General features: G+C 60.3%; 1 protein-coding gene and 1 long non-coding RNA gene across 3 annotated transcripts in view; one reads left to right on the forward strand and one right to left on the reverse strand.

Moving 5' to 3' along the window:
- The window catches only part of PEPD (peptidase D), a 109,379-nt gene that overhangs the window by 2,381 nt on the left and 91,278 nt on the right, over window positions 1–15,720 (forward strand). Inside the window, exons 2-3 of one of the 2 annotated variants that reach the window (XM_038529440.1) lie at window positions 5,836–6,019; window positions 7,987–8,114. In XM_038529440.1, the coding sequence (XP_038385368.1) occupies window positions 5,836–6,019; window positions 7,987–8,114 (312 nt within the window). Of the gene's footprint in view, window positions 1–5,835; window positions 6,020–7,986; window positions 8,115–15,491; window positions 15,674–15,720 lie in introns of those variants that run through there. The other variant, XM_038529441.1, reaches the window with a different exon arrangement.
- On the reverse strand, window positions 5,120–9,933 carry LOC111098321. Its single transcript, XR_005354791.1, has 3 exons — window positions 9,583–9,933; window positions 9,054–9,217; window positions 5,120–8,102 (listed from the first exon to the last, which is right to left on the reverse strand). It is a non-coding gene; the product is annotated as an uncharacterized LOC111098321 (long non-coding RNA).

Raw genomic sequence — 15,720 nt, forward strand, 5'->3', positions numbered from 1 at the left:
GTGAGGCACTCTGCCATCAGATCATGGCCATGGGCTCCCCTGGGAGTCAGATTTGGTTGCCTGTAGCGTCCTTCCAGAGCCTGGGCCAGGGGAGGCTGTGAGAGTCTCAGGTGACTGGAGTTGCTCCATGTGATTTGGGAAGCAGTGGAAGAAATCCTAAACCAGCATCTCAGATTCAGCGAGAAACTCCAGATGCAACGAGACGCTCCCCTGGGGAGTGTGTCAGGGTTGATCCTGCTCTGTCCTGCCAGCTTGGGCAGGAACTTCAAGTATGAGATGGAGGGTCCCATAGTCCCCAGAGGGCCTGCTCCAAAGTCCTCCGCCACCCTTCCACCCCTCATCCCATGGCACTCGGTGGGAGGGACCCCTACCTTCTCTTGAGCCATGGTCTGCTCCCGCACATGGCTTTTCCCTTTCTCTTCCTTGCTGTGCCCACTTCACCTGCCGGCCCTGGAGGGCCCTTGGCCTCTGATGTAGCTTTTCACATACTTGCGGGCCCAGCTTAGATGATGATCCCTCCTCCTAGAAACCTTTCCTGGCCGCCCACGCGCCCCCCTGACCTCTGATAGCTTCCCGCCGAGAACTCCAGAGAATCCGTTTTTGTTTTTGTTTTTTTTTGCACTGTCAGGATGCTTTTCCATGTCCGCACACCTGCCACTTGTGGTTAACATGTTGCTTCCCTTCCTGCCTCTGCTGGCCTCCTTGGAGCCAGGGGCCATATGGCCACCCTGTGATTGGTGCTGGGTGACCTGGTGCTTAATAAAACGGGGGATTTTACTCTAAATTGGTCCAGTGTGCTGTCCTGCTTTGCAAGGAGGCTCTCAGTGATTGAGGAGAGGAGATGTGGGTGGGAGGGGGACAGAATTCTGAGTAGGATGAAGAAACAACTTTGATTTTTTTTAACCGAGTGGCTCCTGGGGTGCTGCCGCCCAGGGGGCCTTTGCCAGCAAGGGAAAGCAGGTGAGCTGCCCTGGGTGTGAGCCTGCTGGGTCATAGGTCACACCCAAGTCAGCATTCTTTGGGAGAGAAAGTACCCTGAAGAGTCGCGTTCTGGATCCAAGCCTGTCCCCACCCTGATATGAACCTTGTGCTCCTGGAGAAGAGGTGTCAGGCTGACCCTGGCGGGTGGGTAAGGGTGGGTCTGTGGGAGGGGGCTGGCTGCTGAGTGCCCCTTTGCCCTCCCTGGCCTGGTCCTGACTCCACACAGTTCTCTCTCCCTGGGTCTCCACGTGGGCTTAGCAACCCCCACCCCAACCCTTCCAGCCAGGTGAGCGGGTTGCCCTTGCTGACAGCCGGCACGTGGGCTCGGTGCCCAGCCCAAGCTGGAGGCCGATGGTGAGGAAAGCAGGAGGTCCCTGGCTGGCCCCTCTTGCCCGGAGGTTAGCAGCATGGCCCCATCTAGACGCAGCATCACGTTCTAGTGCAGGGACCTCATCCTTGCCTGTGCCGCACACAGGGTGAGGCCTGTGCCCCCTTCTCAACTCTGTGTTTTTAAATGCTTAAGATCAAACACACAGGACTACGAGGAAAACCAGTTGTGTTAAAATACAGTTATCAAAATGTTAATAAATTTATGGCACAGTAATAGATGCTTCTTTGTTAACACAGGAACTAATAAAAGCAGCGGGCCTAGTCGCCACCTTAAGTTTGAAGCAGTGATGAACAAGAGTGACATTTTGAGATACCGTGACATCAGTAATGTGAGAGGAAAACACCTGTGATTGTTGGTGGTGACAGATTCATACATCGCTGATGGGGCTGTGGTTAGTTGCTTACATTAATTGAAGAAAATGCGAGTTTGGATGACAGGTTAAAGGCAGTAAAGGTATCATTTTTCCCATGCGAGTAGATGGAGTCCCTCGATTCCACGTGTGGATCCCCACGGGCCTCGGGTGCGAGCCCTGCAGGTGGCCACAAGGCAAGTGGGGGGTGCTCCGTGCTCTGAGGTGACAGGCATGGGTTGTAGGGGCAGCAGCATCCCCCTTCCCCTGAGCCCGCCCCGCCCCACCCCTGGTCACTGGCTGCTTCCTGGGCCCTGCCGGTCGGCAGGCCTGGGCTGGCCCTGTGGGGGCTGGAACCTGTCTTCTGGGTCTCTGTGGGTCCCCAGAGCCGGTCTGCTGGCCCACCAGCCCCTGCTATCTCCCTCGGCCATCGCCCTATTTGCACCAGCACTTGGGCGTGACCTGGCTTTTGCCTTTTGAATTCTGGGTGTCAGGTGAGAGCGTCAGTGGAAAGCGGGTGGAGGGGTTTTATTGGTGCTGCTTTTGCTGAGCTTGTGGGAAGTCACCTGCCCTGGCTCTGGGCCCGATCTTCCCGCAGGGGGTTTGGTTTATGCCAGGAGAAATCAAAGGGCACATCTCTGTAAACCTCCATGGGTGTCTTGGGGTGCCCGGCTGTAATGTGTGACTGCAGCTCATCGTCTTGCCTGGTGTCTCAGACTGGCGGGCCCTTCTCTGTTGTGGCTGAGCCCCACGGGGGCCTGGGTCATAGTCCTGCAGATTATCTTCACCGTAGCAGCTGACACTCACTTTAGGGGTTCTCAGCAACTTTCCTGCCTTGAGCTGGGCTGCCTGGCCCTTGGGCCAGAAGGTCCCAGTGCAGGTGCCCTGAAGAATGCAGGTCTCTCAGAAAGTTCTGGATAAGAGGAAGCCCAGCCCTCTGAGAGCCTTCCTGGTGGGAGCATGGTAGCAGGCCCGGTGGAGCTGGTACCTGGTGTGTTTAAGGAGAGAGGGCTGGGGAGGGGGATGAGGAGTGGTCAGGGAGGGGGATGGGTGCTGGCTGAAACTGGGCATTTGCAGCCAGTCGTGCTGTGGAGTCAGCATGCATCTGCACCTGCATTAGTGCTTTGTTGGGGCTCCCTCCCCTCAGGCTTTGCTGAGCGAGGGGAAAGTGTGGGGGGAGGCGGTGGGCTGCTGGTGGCTGCACTTTCAGTTCCTGATTGCATGGCCAGCTGGGATGCAGGCATGTTTACGAGCTGGCACCTCTGCCCTTTGGTCCCTGCGGCCAAGCATAGCAGAGAAGCAGCCCAGCTTAGAGGAAGTCCTGGCCCCTGTACAACTGCTCTGGGAGGGTGAGTGGCAGCCGATGTCCAGGGACGGGGCGGGGGAGTTCTAGTCCTGTCACCCTGTGTGGGGTGTGCATGACCCCTCCACCCCTCTGGTCAGGCTGGGCCCAGGGGTTTTGCTTCCTGCCACTCTGGAGCTGATGTGGCAATTTCTGACCTGCACAGCTGTGTAGATGACCCCCCGCCCACCATTGACAGTTGTGGCCTCAGCAGATATTTCTTGAGCGTTTGCTGTTTGACAAGCAGAGTGCTAGGCACTGGGGCAGTAGCGACCAGAGCAGACCCAGAGTGGTGCCTGTGGGATTTACATTCTTGTGTGTGGACGCAGGCCTCCCCAGTGAGCACCAGTGAACACCTGGCAGCCTCCCTGGAAGAGGTGATGAAGAGGGGCACCTGGTGGGTCAGCGGTCAAGTGTCTGTCTTTGGCCCAGGGTGTGATCCTGGAGTCCCGGGATCGGGTCCCGCATCGGGCTCCCTGCATGGAGCCTGCTTCATGTCTGTGTCTCTGCCTCTCTCTCTGTGTCTCTCATGAATAAATAAATAAAATCTTTAAAAAAAAAAAAAGGTGATGGAGACAGCTTAATGTTTAGTGCAGTCAGTTTACAGCGCCGTGGGCAGGTTAAGGGGGCCCGGGAGAGAAGAGGACGGCAGCTGGCCAGAAGCCAGCCAAGGCAGTGCTGTGAGAAGGGGGGCCAGGGAGCTGTGGCCCCTGAGGGGAGCGGCCACCAGCCATCGGGTTCCAGGTTCCACCACGGAGGGAGCAGGGGATGGATTCCTGGCCCTCCCTCGCCCCTCTTCCTGCCTGCCTCGCAGTGGCTAACTCCATCTGGAGCGTAGTGGAGTCCTGGGGGGGGCGGTGCTGGAGAGAGCAGGGGGTGGATCGGGAAGGCACAAGTGCTAAGTTGGGGGACAGGGAGGGGAGAGAGCTGCAAGTTTAAGGAGGAAGGCCAGGGAAGACCATCTTGAGAAGGTGGCATTGGGAGCCAGGATGTGCAGGCGATGTCACCTGCTTGAGGGTCCCCGCCTCTGAGGAGCCCATGGCTGGGCGGGTGCGGTCCCCGGCGGAGCCTTCTCTCTTGAACCAGCCCTGCCTGGGCTGTGCCTGCCCTCCTGGGCCTGCGTGCCAACCTGCCCCCCCCCCCCCCCCAGCACACGGCCCGGGCCGGCCTGCCTCCTCCTCCCACCCTGGGCCTGGCCCCTCAGCCTCCCTAGCACCCCGTGCACTTGCAGGGACCTTCCCTCTGTCCGTTTAATCTAGCTGCTGATTCAGGAAGGCAGGTCCCTGCCCTCCGGAGCTTGTACCTTACCCCAGGGACCGTGAGCAGGTAAATGATGCTACACAGTGCTGCGCGCTCTGGAGAGGGGCGACGAGAGCAGGGGATAAGGTTTGGACGGAGTATCGGGAAGCTTCTGGGAAGAGCAGCCATTTCTGCAGAGGCCTAGATAAAGTGAGAACAGCAGCCATGCGGGCACCGACCGGGGTGCTCTTGGTGTTTGGGGAAGAGCTGGGATGCCCGTGCAGGCAAAGTGGGGGTTGGAGCCCCTCAGTGCCTGGTAGCTCTGTTCCAAGTGCTCTCGATAGCTGAGGGGGGTGGCAGGGGAGGGGGTCTGCTCAGATTTGCATCGCAGCGGGTCCTTCTGGGTGGGTGCAGAAGAGGCTGTGGGGGAAGCTGGGACCCAGAGAGCCTGACGAGTTCCCTGTGGTTGTGTCTAGGTCCAGGCAGGAGATACGGGTCCCTCAGCTGGAGGTGGAGATAGGGAGGGAGCCTGAGCATGGTTGGGGCTGTGGAAGAGTGGCCCCCAGGGTCCTGGGTGCCCAGAGCCTGGGTGAGGACTGAGAAGCCCTGTGTGGATTGGGAGGGGGGTGTCACTGTGGCCTGGCAGGGGCTGCAGTGTGGGGAGGGGTGGGCCGAGGCCCGAGGCCGGGATTGAGGGGAGCTTGGGCAGCTGGGACACCAGAGAGGGCGTGGGGGGGTGGTGGTTCTTGAGCAACTCTGCAGAGGATATTTCCTGCAAAAGGAAGAGAAAAATCACGCTGGAGGCATGTGCCAGTCAAAGGAGGTGTTTTATTTATCATGAGGGTGAGGTTCCTGTATGTTGGATACAAAGAGTGATCCCGGGAGGGAGGTTGGATGCCGGAGCAATGTGGGACTAGACATGGGATGCAGGTCCAGAGGCAGGTGGGCTCCGGGGAGTGAGTGGGGTGACGCCTGTCCTCCAGGACAGCACCCCTGGGGCTGCCACTGCCCAGTCCATCTCACCATGGTCCCCTCGACACAGACTCACTTTGGGCCTGGTACTGGGTGTCCTGTGTATGCGTGTCGGGATCGGTTGGGTGTCCCGGCCCCGGGCTGCTGGGTCTGTGACTTGCAGAGAAGACGGCACCATGCAGGCACGGGGGCAGGGATCCAGGGTTGTCTGGGCCCGATCACAGATCCTTCTCGCTTGATCGGTAAGCTCCTTGAGGGCAGGGATGGGTCCATCTGCAAACTTGTGCAGGCCTGCTCTCCCCGGGGGCAGGGGTTAAACACACACAGCTTTCCCTCATCCCTGCTCCGGTCCAGCGCTCAGGGGCAGCGGCGGGGAGTGTGGTCGAGGAGGCCTCGTGGTCCTCAGCAGCCTAGTGAGGGACTGTTCTGGGTCAAGCAGGTTGAGTCTGGGCCAGCTTGCCCCGTGCTGCTGGGCGGGGGTCACCTCGGACCATGGGAGGTGGATGTCCTCGGGGGCACTAACAGAAGCCTGCGTGGCCACGTGTGCTCATGTCTTTGCAGACCTTCATTTTGGCTGGGGAACGAAACCCTGAAGGTGCCCCTGGCGCTCTTTGGCCTGAACAGGCAGCGGCTCTGTGAGCGGCTGCGGAAGAACCCAGCTGTGCAGGCCGGCTCTGTGGTGCTGCTGCAGGGCGGGGAGGACACGCAGCGCTACTGCACCGACACTGGGGTCCTCTTCCGCCAGGTGAGCCCACCCCGGAGACTTCGTGCACCGTCCCGTATGCCCCAGGCCTCCTGTGGGCTGTCCGCCCCCCTCCAGCATCGGGCCTGGTGGGCCTTGGGTAGCTTTACCCCCAAGGGGACCCCGAAGAGGCTCTATGAGGGCAGACCAAGGCCTGTGCACCCAGGGAGCCCAGACTCTGGAGGGCTAGAGCTCTCCTAGCTGGGGGTGGGGGCAGAGCTGGTGTCAGCCGGTCTCCGCTCTTAGTTCAGAATATAGAAAAATGACATTCCTGGGGGGCAAGCAGGCAAGAAGGCTTCCTGGGAGAGGCAGTATTTGATGTGGGCCCTGAAGGCCAGGGCAAATTCTGACAAGTGCAGTTGGGGGTGGGTGTTCCAGGCTGGAAGGGGGAGAGTGGTGTCCGCAGGAGGGAGTGGGAAGAGGGTGGGCTGGGCACAGGTGCAGATGGGGAGAGACTTCTGGGGCCAGATTCCATCTACAGCAGGGAAGACGCGGGCTGCAGAGGGCCTGGAAGGGGCACGGGGACAGGGTGCTGCGTAGGAGTGGCTTGCCCACTGCTGACTCTGCGACCCTCTCTGGGTTTTGGTGTCCTGGCCTAGGAAGTAGATTAGGGACACCTTGAGGTTCTGGAACCCTGTGTGGTGGAGGGTGGCCTCGCTGCAGGAAGCCAGCCCAGATATGGTGGCCTTGGCTGAGAATGGCTGACATCACTCAGTTTCCAGGAACAGGAGCAAAGACACTCAACAAAGGGGCTCACCCAGAGAGCTGGAGAGGCCCTGAGCTGGCCCCACTCTCACTGATCCCAGCATTGTACCCACTTTACAGATGATGAAACCGAGCCTCACAGAGGAAATGACTTGCCTGCGGGGGAGATGGGACTAATTGGAATCCCATCTCTGGACTCTAGGGATAGGGCTCTCTTGTCCTCCCTGCCATACCTGGAGCTGGGGCCTGACACCCCGGGAACCCCAGAACCTCCCTGGGGGCAGGCAGAGCTTAGGGGACATGGCCGTCCGACATCCAGGCCAGGAAGAGGCAGGGAAATATGAAGGGGACGTGAGTGTGGAAGGGCGGCATGATGTGGCCTCGCCACTGGCCTGCATCCGCCCCGCAGGACACAGCCGGGCTGTCAGCTGCTCAGAGCAACGGCAGTGTTTTTGCTGAAAGTGGCTCCCGCTGGAAAGTTGCCTTGTGCCACGTTCTTGCGGCTGCCAGCCTGTAGTCCTGGCTGCTAGAGACGTGGAGTCTCCATAAGTTTTTTCTGACTAGTCTTGATGCTTCCTGAGGTTTACGTATTCTGGGGTTTAAAAACCGATCTCCTAAATTCAGCCTTTGGCTCCCTTACTGCCGTTATGCAAGGTTAATTTTAGAAGAGATCCTCCTCCACTTCATACCTTTATAACATTATCTGAGCGCAGTGTTTATTGCTAAACACTGAAGTCATCACCTGCCCCGGGGGTGGGAGAAGGAAGTAAGAAGTCCCACGTGGAGGAACCCATTTCCGTGCAGGGGTCTGGCCTGGGTGTCTAAGTCAGGGTGGCATCTTGCCCACCTTTGGGCTTGCGGGCAGCAGAGAGGCGCGGGTAGGGCTGTGCTGGGCCCACAGTGCGCGTGGGCACCCGTGTCCTAGTGTGCCCCAGGGTGTGGCCAGAGAGGGGGGTTGTGGTTAGGGCTCGGGCACATGCATGCACTGCGCATCCTCAGAGAAGGCTCAGAGCAGAGCAGGAGTAGCCAGCCAGGCTGCCCCATGCCCAATCCCAGGAGGGGGTGATGGGCAGCCCACCACTCGCAGGGGTGGGGGGACAGAGTGGGTAGGTGGGAACTATGTGAGGCTTGGGGGGCGGTCTCCCAGAGCTGGGGAGCCTGAGGCTGACTCTCTGGGGTGCTCGGTCTGACACCCAACCTCTCTCCTTACACCGCATGTTTTGGTACTGCTGACCGGGTAACCAAGGTCCTTGTTCCCACCACAGGAGTCTTTCTTTCACTGGGCGTTCGGCGTCACCGATCCAGGCTGCTATGGCACCATCGATGTCGGCACCGGGACGTCGACCCTGTTTGTGCCCAGGCTTCCTGCCAGCTACGCCACCTGGATGGGAAAGTAAGGAACAGCCCGGGCCGTGTGACTGCCTGCTGACCAGCGTGGGGTCGGGTGCAAGGAGGGAAGGAGTAGTGGGGGGCGGGGGAGGTGTCGGCGGCGGGGCCCATTGACAGCCTGCTCAGGGCCGGAGCCTGGTATCCTTGGTGGGGAAGGGGCGTCAGAGCCACAGCCGCAGACTGTAGTCGTGTTTGTGTGGAGGTACTACGTATTCATCTGGAAATTCTGGATTCCCAGCTTTGCTAAAATGCCGGAGGCTTTGGCCCCAGTGGACCGTCACTCCTGCGTGGCGTCAGCAGGAGGTGGCCCCCACCTTGGGTGTCATGGGAGTTGGCTCAGGTCAGAGAGGGCAGCCTGGGACCCTTCTCCCCTGCCCCATCCCTTACAGGCCGGTCCTGGATGCCTGCTGTGTGCCTGTCTCTGGCTCAGATGGAGGCCCTGCCTCAGTGGGCACCTGTGAGACGGGCCGTGGCTCCGTGCTCCAGGCTGGTGCTGAGTGAGGAGTGTGGGACGGGGGCCTGGGCTGTGCTCGGAGGCCTCCTCTGCACCGTCCATGGCACCTACCGGCTCCAGGGCCCTTGGCCGTGTCTGCCTCTTTGGGAGCCATCCTGCTGGCTCAGAGGTGCTGAGAGGTAGAAGCTGTACTTACGCATGGGTGCTTGAGCCCCGCAGGGGATCCCGCTAAATGCCCATCACCACGTCAGCACGTCATTTCTGCCCAGAGAGTGATAATTCTGGGCTAACGTCTAACCTGCGGTCCTTGCTGCCTGGTGTCCCTGAACGCTTGTTACCAGGTGGGCTGGCAGGCCCGTGGCTGCTACGGGGAGCTGCTGCGTGCAGAGGGCCGGGATAGGGCCCCCCGGCTTCCTCTGCTTTGTTCACCCCCCTCCCCACTGGCCCTTTGGTGCGACTCCACAGCCACGTTGTTGGCCCGACAGGTACCTCTTCTGTCGTCTTGGGGCAAGGGCTTCAGGCCCACAAGTTGGGAACAGTTCCACTTTGAGGCCCTCTGGGGCCTTCGGTTTTGCCGTGAAGTCATCTTTAAGCAGGACTGACAGCAGAGAAGTGGGCTGTGTGTCCCTGGTGGCATGGTTTCCTTCTTGGCTCTGGGGAAGGAGGGTGGGAAGTGAGCATGTCTGATCCAGGGGGCCCTTGGAGTGCATGGCTGGGCACTTAGGCTCTGGCCCTCTCGGGGGCCCTGGGACAGATGGCCCTGCTGTAGTGCGCAGGCCCCCACTGGCCTCCATGCTTGCATTAGGGTGGACGCTGGACGGTGGTGCTGCCTTCTTCCCCGGGAGGGGGCAGCGCGTTGGGAAGGTGAGCCAGGCCCAGCGAGAGCCCCCAGAGGCTCCACGCCGCCCAGCCCTGGCTGGGGAATCAAAGAAGGGAGGTGCAGAAGGGGAGGCCAGCCCACGCAGATGTCCGTCTGTCCTCTGGACCTCCCTGCCTGCTTTGCCACAGTGCTCTTTACCTGTAGAGAAACTGGCCTCAGGTCTGGCCCAGGGCAGGCCCTCCTCAGTCCTTTCTTCCGGGACCCCCTCCCGCTAGATCAGCAGGTCCAGGCCTGAAGACGCGGGTGCTCTTGGAAGGTGGGTTCTTGCCTCCCCGTCCTGCCGTAGCCTGGATGGTCAGCCTTTATCATATTCCTGGTTGAATCCTGACGACTGCCCTGCTATAAAGAGGATCAGGTTCTGGGTGATGGTGTGTCCTGTGCAGGTCCTGTAGGTCAATCTTGCTGGAAGCTTCCTGGTGGCGGGGCATGGCCTCTTCACAGAGCAGGTCTTGTCACTGCTGGGGCCTCTGATTCCTTATCTGTGGGACAGTGACAGGGCTGCTTGTGAAGCATCGCCGGGGCTGTCATCATAGTGCTCGTCACTGTGGGGATGGTTGCCTTTGTGACCCTGAAATGAGTTGGTAAAGATGCCACCAGGGACAGACAGGTTGTGATGTCCAGAAATGGCCCCAGCGATATTTGTGGCCAACCCCTGTGGAGAGGTGGAGTCTCCCCACCCCCCACCCCCCCAGCCTGACCCCGGTCAGGACCTGGTGGCTGCCTTGTTGCCTGAATGCGGCAGGGTCATCATATGGCTGGACTAGTTTGCACCTGGTTCTTGCTCATGGGACACCGGCTGACAGCCAGACCACCCACCAGAGTGGGTGACCCCAAGCCCCAGCCCTCGAGTCTTCCTCCTCAGGTCCCAGACATCGTGGAGCAGAGATAAGCTGTCACTCCTGGGCTCTGTCCCGTGCCTGGACCTTCAGAGTCCATGAACGTGCAGAATGTCAGTATGGTTCACTGCGAAGCCCTGGTAACTGGTACAGCTATGGTGAGGAGTTTCCTGGTGAGAGTGTAGGTCTGGTCTCGGTAACAGGATTCTCCTAGAACCCTCCCTGCCTGTGAGGTGATCACAGAACTGTCGCCTCATCCCTTCCTGCTAGTGGCACATCCCACAGATAGCTGGGGCCCCGGTGCCCGGGCTGCGCCTGTGGTTTTGAGCGGGCTGTCCTCTGAGCCTCCCTGTGGCCCGGCCTGCTGGCTCTGGGAGCGCCGGTCCTGCGGTCGGAGGTGCTCCGCTGTGGGATGTGGGTGCGGACGGGGGGTTGGGGGAGGGTCTCTGTAGGGCCTCCCCGGACTTCTGTCTGCAGATGGTGGGGGGGAGGCACCGAGCACATCTCCTCTTTTGTCTGCTGCTTTGCATGTCGAGCTGACTCTTGTGTCAAGTCAGGGAGTGCCTGTCCTGGAGGGTGGACATCCTCCAGGGCTGTGGGAGGAGAGGCCTGTCCCTGCTCTGGGGACTCCACCATCTACTGTGAAAGTCTGAGCAGATCTCACCATGTTTCCCCACAGCCACCATCTGGGGAGCCAAATGGCACTTGGCTAGAGGGTTTAAAACCCAGGACCTGATTGGTCAGGGAGCAGCTGTCAGCAGTTGGCTACTCAGCATGTAATCCTCAGTAATACGGGAATAACGCCTGCGCTTTGGCTGCTGGTTGCAAGGCTGCTGTTGGAAGTTCTCCTCGAGGGGCACCTGGGTGGCTCATTCGGTTGAGTGTCTGACTCCTGGTTTCAGCCCAGATCGGGATCTCAGGGTGGTGAGATCCAGTCCTGCGGTTGGCTCTGCGCTCAGCCGGGAGTCTGCTGGAGATGCTCTTCCTCCCGCTCCCCCTCCACCCTGCTCGTGCACGCACATTCTCCCTTTCTCTTTCTAAAATAGATAAATAAGTCCTTAAAAAAAAAGTTTTCCTTTCGTATTTTCCTGCTTTGCTGAGCCAGCTGATTGTCTGGTACAGACATAGAGGCTTGCGTGACCTTCGAGCGGAGAAATGGGTCTGCGGTGTGGGTCTCCCTGATGGAAAGGCTCCATGTCCAACAGGTGGAATGAGGAGGTGGGTCCCAGGGGTCTCCTGGCTCCACAGCGGAGAGCCAGACCCTGGTCTCCTGCAGCCCTGACTCCCCACCGTGGCCACCCTGGCAGGCCTTGCCCTTCCTCTGCTCTTGGTGCGTCCCCCTCCTGGGCGCCACGTCCCCAGCCTTTGGGAGAGGAGGCTCGGTCACAGCAGGGCAGTGGCGAAGGGCTTGGTTGTGTGGCGCTGGAGCTGGGGAGGGGCCAGCTCTGATGGCGTGCGGCTGTTTCCAGACACTCTCATCATCAATAGGGCTTGGGAGCGAGGCTGTCGGGATTACCTGGCCTTTGCAATCAAAACCCACCAGACTGAACATTTGACCTTCAGCTCCTTGGTTTCCTTTTGAGTCTCTACCTGATGGCTTTTGAAAATCCATCTGGCGGATACCGCAGTCCAGAGTTGTCCAGGGAAGCAGCACTCCCATCTGCAGATCCGCCACTTCCTGCGTGTAGGGCAGGGTCCTGTTGTCAGGGCAGCAGGCGCTGAGGGGCCTGTGGGCAGCCTGCTCCCAGCCTGTTCCTCACCCCAGGCCTTTTTCCGGGACAGGGAATGGGGTCGCTTGTAATTTGTTTTCATTTGGAAGCTTTGCTTACAAGAGCCCAGTGCCTTTGGATATGAGGGTGTTTCCCATCATTTTGTCTGGGGTCCTCTGAGCAGGCGGGAAATTGTCTCTGTGAGCCGTACGGGGCAGCTGCCCACAGAGCATGAGTGACTCGGGGCCGAGTTGGGGGACCTTCCTAGAGCCTTCGCAGCTTGACTGTTCTCCTGTCCCTGGCTGAGACCGTGGGCTCGGAGTGTGAGACAGGATGCCGGACGTGGGGTTTGCCGGGAGGAGGGTCCCTGCCCTCCTGAGGGCGCTGCCCAGGAGTGCCGTGAGTGAAGTGAGTTTCTCCAGGGCTGAGGCCCCTAGGCCCTGAGCTGATGTGTGTGCTGTGGCGTGTGTGTGGTGGCAGGGGTGTGGTTGTGGGGAGGGTGGCAGGGGTGTGCCGTGCAGTGTGGCATATATATGGTGTATATGGTTTGGGTGTGTGCAGTAGTTGGGCTGTGTGTGCATATGTGGGGTGGGATGTGTGTGTGAGTGCACATGCGGTGTGTACCGTGGTTCGTGTGGAGTGGAGTGCAGTGTGGTGTGTACATGTGTGTGGTGTGCTTATGTGTGATGATGGGTGGTATGTGTGTCGGGGGTGGGGTGTGCATGCAGCCTGGGTGTGTGTGGTTGTGTGTGCACGTGGAGTGTGTGTGTGTGTGTGTGTGAGAGTGCGCACATCGTATACTACGGTTATGTGTGTAGCGTGGTGCAGTGTGGTGTATGTGTGAGGTACATGTGTGCGTGTGTGTTGGGGTGGGGCGTGCATGCAGCCTGGGTGTGTGTGGTGTGTGTGTGTGTGTGTAACGTGGAGCAGGCTCTCACGGCCGCCCTCGCCCACCCGTACGCACACGTGGACCAAGGCCACCCTTGCGGCCAGGGCGTGGCGCGTTCCCGTCCCCAGGAGGGCCTGGCCCACGTGCCACCGTCCGGGCCTCTCCCGGCTCCGCGCAGCCCGGGGCACAGCGCTCCCCCACGCGGGCCCCGTGATCCTGGGGGTCGGGCCCCCGCGGCGCTCCGGAGGGGTGTCCATTTCTCGGAGAAGCCGCTGGAAGGCCTGAGCTCCGGCGGGGAGGCACGCCGGCGTCGAGCCATGAGCCGAGAGGCGGCAGCGGCGTGGCCACGGGCCGTGGCCGGGGATGCCGGAGGTAGAGCTCTGCCCCGTTACCCGCTCGCGGGTGGCACCTGTGCTTGGCGATCTCGTGTTCTGGAGGGCCCCACTGTGTGTGCCCCGCGGGCTTTCCTTTAACGTCCGCGCACCTCGGGAGGCCGCGCACGGAGAGCTGCCGCTCCTCGTGTCCACCCTGACCCCGGGTTCTGGAAGGGCCGCCTCTAGGTCGAGCGGGGCCGGCTGCCGGGGGCAAAGCACTAGCCCCCTGGGTGGGGCGCGCTCTCCTCCCTCCTGCCAGAGCTGTCCCTTCCCTTTGAAGTGAGAGTTTCTAGGGTGGCGTCGGCTTCCCCTCCGACCCCCCTTTTCCTGGCCCTGTGGTGGGATCTGGCCTGAGCAGCCCTGCCGGCCCCGGACTCCAGACAGGGCAGGATGCAGGCCCTCCACCTGCCTGCCGCCAGCCCACGGTGGGGGGGTCTGTAGCCCCGCGACCTGTCCTGCCCGTTCTGTGGACTCTCATGGACGTGCTGCTCCTTCTCTGGTCAACCCCGCCAAGTCATGGTGGCCGAGCCTCCGGTGGCTGGCAGCCTGGCCCACTTGTCCCTTGAGGTGACATTTAAATTATTTTTGCTATAATTAGCCCCAAAACATAGAAAATAAGTAGTATTCACACTTAATTATCTCTGCCCTTTAGGGAAGAATACATGCAGAGTGCCAGAAAAGACACCAGCAGCTTTTCAGACTGTGTCTGTCAGAGTGGTCGTTCCTGTGGAGAACCAGGCCTCTGGTGGCTCCTGGTCTTGGCGCTCGAGACCCAGTGGGTGCTCTAGACTGTCAGTCAGCCTCTCTGGGAGGCACCTGCCCTCACTTTCAGACAATCAGGGTGGCGGCAGCAGGCTTCCGGGGGGCTTCGGCCCTGGCTGCCCCTGGGCCCCGGTGGCAAGTGGCTGGCCTGTGGCTGGTAGACCAGGGGTGGACAGCTGAGCACACAGCCCTGGAGCCACCCACGGGCCACAGCGACCTTGGTGTTCGCCCCGCCTCTACCCCTCTCCTCTCATTCCACGTTGTGAAGACCTAAACCTCAGGCTGAGTACACAGGGACGTTCGCGAGCGTCAGGTCTAGGTCTGCAGAGAGAAGACCCCCAGGCAGGCAGGTACAAGTGCCCCGGGGTAATGGCTGAGACAGCCCCCTGTAGGGAGCGTCCCTCGAAGCAGGTCCTTGGCACTTCCCAAATCTTCTGGGAGTTTGCTTTGGATGCCTGTCCCAGCTGCGAGAGATGAAGTGACCAGGACCAGAGGTGGGCAGGGGACCTGCCGAGGGTGCGGGGCATCTGTCTTGGAGCTGGGACTGCGGCCGGTGCAGTCGAGGATGGATGTGGTGAGGACGCCGATGGCCCCGCCTCACCCCTCCGGCCTGCACTTTTGTACGTGGCTGAGAGTGTCACCACTTGGTAGCAAAGGGTCAGCGAACTGTCCCGCGGTCAACAGAGAGCTGGGCCTCCCGTGTCCAGGAGAGGGCTTATCATCCGGTCTGCCCTGCGCTGCTTCAGGTGCTGCTGATGGTGGTGCCAGACTTTGGCCATTTAACTTTTGAGTCCTGTCTCAGGTGTGGAACCGATGTGACTGCATCGTGCAACTTCCTAACGGCCAGGGCTGGACGCCCCGTGCCCACTTCAGAGAAGAGAGAGGGGTGCTCACTGCGCGTGGCTGTGAGCTCCCTGCTGATCCCCCAAGGCCCACCCATCTGCCCCCCGGTCCACGCTCCCTGCTGCCCAGCCACTATCTCTCTGGTGCATGCTTGAGTGGAGAGGGAAGTGGTGCAGTCCTTGGGGGTGGGAGTGGGTGGTTCTGGTTCCCAGGGTGACGCTGGTCACTGGCATCTCAGAGACGTGAAGTTGGCTCCTTGAGGTAGTCATCTCCGCATCTGGAAGTGTGCTCCCTCCCCTGTCCCTGGTGGGCCTCCCCAGGCACACTGTCCTTGGCACTGTCACCTCCCCCCGCCCCCCCGCCGTCATCTGCTCGCCCTTGAGAGTCCAGGAAGCACAGTCTGAAAACCATCTGCTGTTTTCTCCTGAGGCCTCTTTCAGATCTAACACTCGGTGACTAGAATACCGTGCGATCACAGGCAGGCTGGGGGTATGTCCCCCCCACCCCATGCTGATGTGGTGCCCAGGCGTGGGATGGCGCAGGATGGCGTGTGTGCGTCATTAGACTTGGCTTGTGACACCTTCCCCCACTGTGGCTAGTGCTCCGCCTCATGTGAGGTCACCAGCGGTGACACCAGCAGTGACATCAGCCCCTTCACTGACCAGGAGGCTGGGGCTGGGGTGGTGCTTGCTGGACTGCACCCATGACCGGGAGCCCTTCGGGAGGTGGCCCAGCCTCCTCCTCTCTTTGTCTCTGTCTTCTTCTCCTGGCTGATTTTTCAGGGATGATGAGTAAGCTTGAATGTTTCTCATCATGGTGAGTAATAGTGATATTGACTTCTTCAAAATGTTAATTTTAAAACT

The sequence above is a fragment of the Canis lupus genome, chromosome 1, assembly GCF_011100685.1.
Source record: "Canis lupus familiaris isolate Mischka breed German Shepherd chromosome 1, alternate assembly UU_Cfam_GSD_1.0, whole genome shotgun sequence".
NCBI lineage: Eukaryota > Metazoa > Chordata > Mammalia > Carnivora > Canidae > Canis > Canis lupus.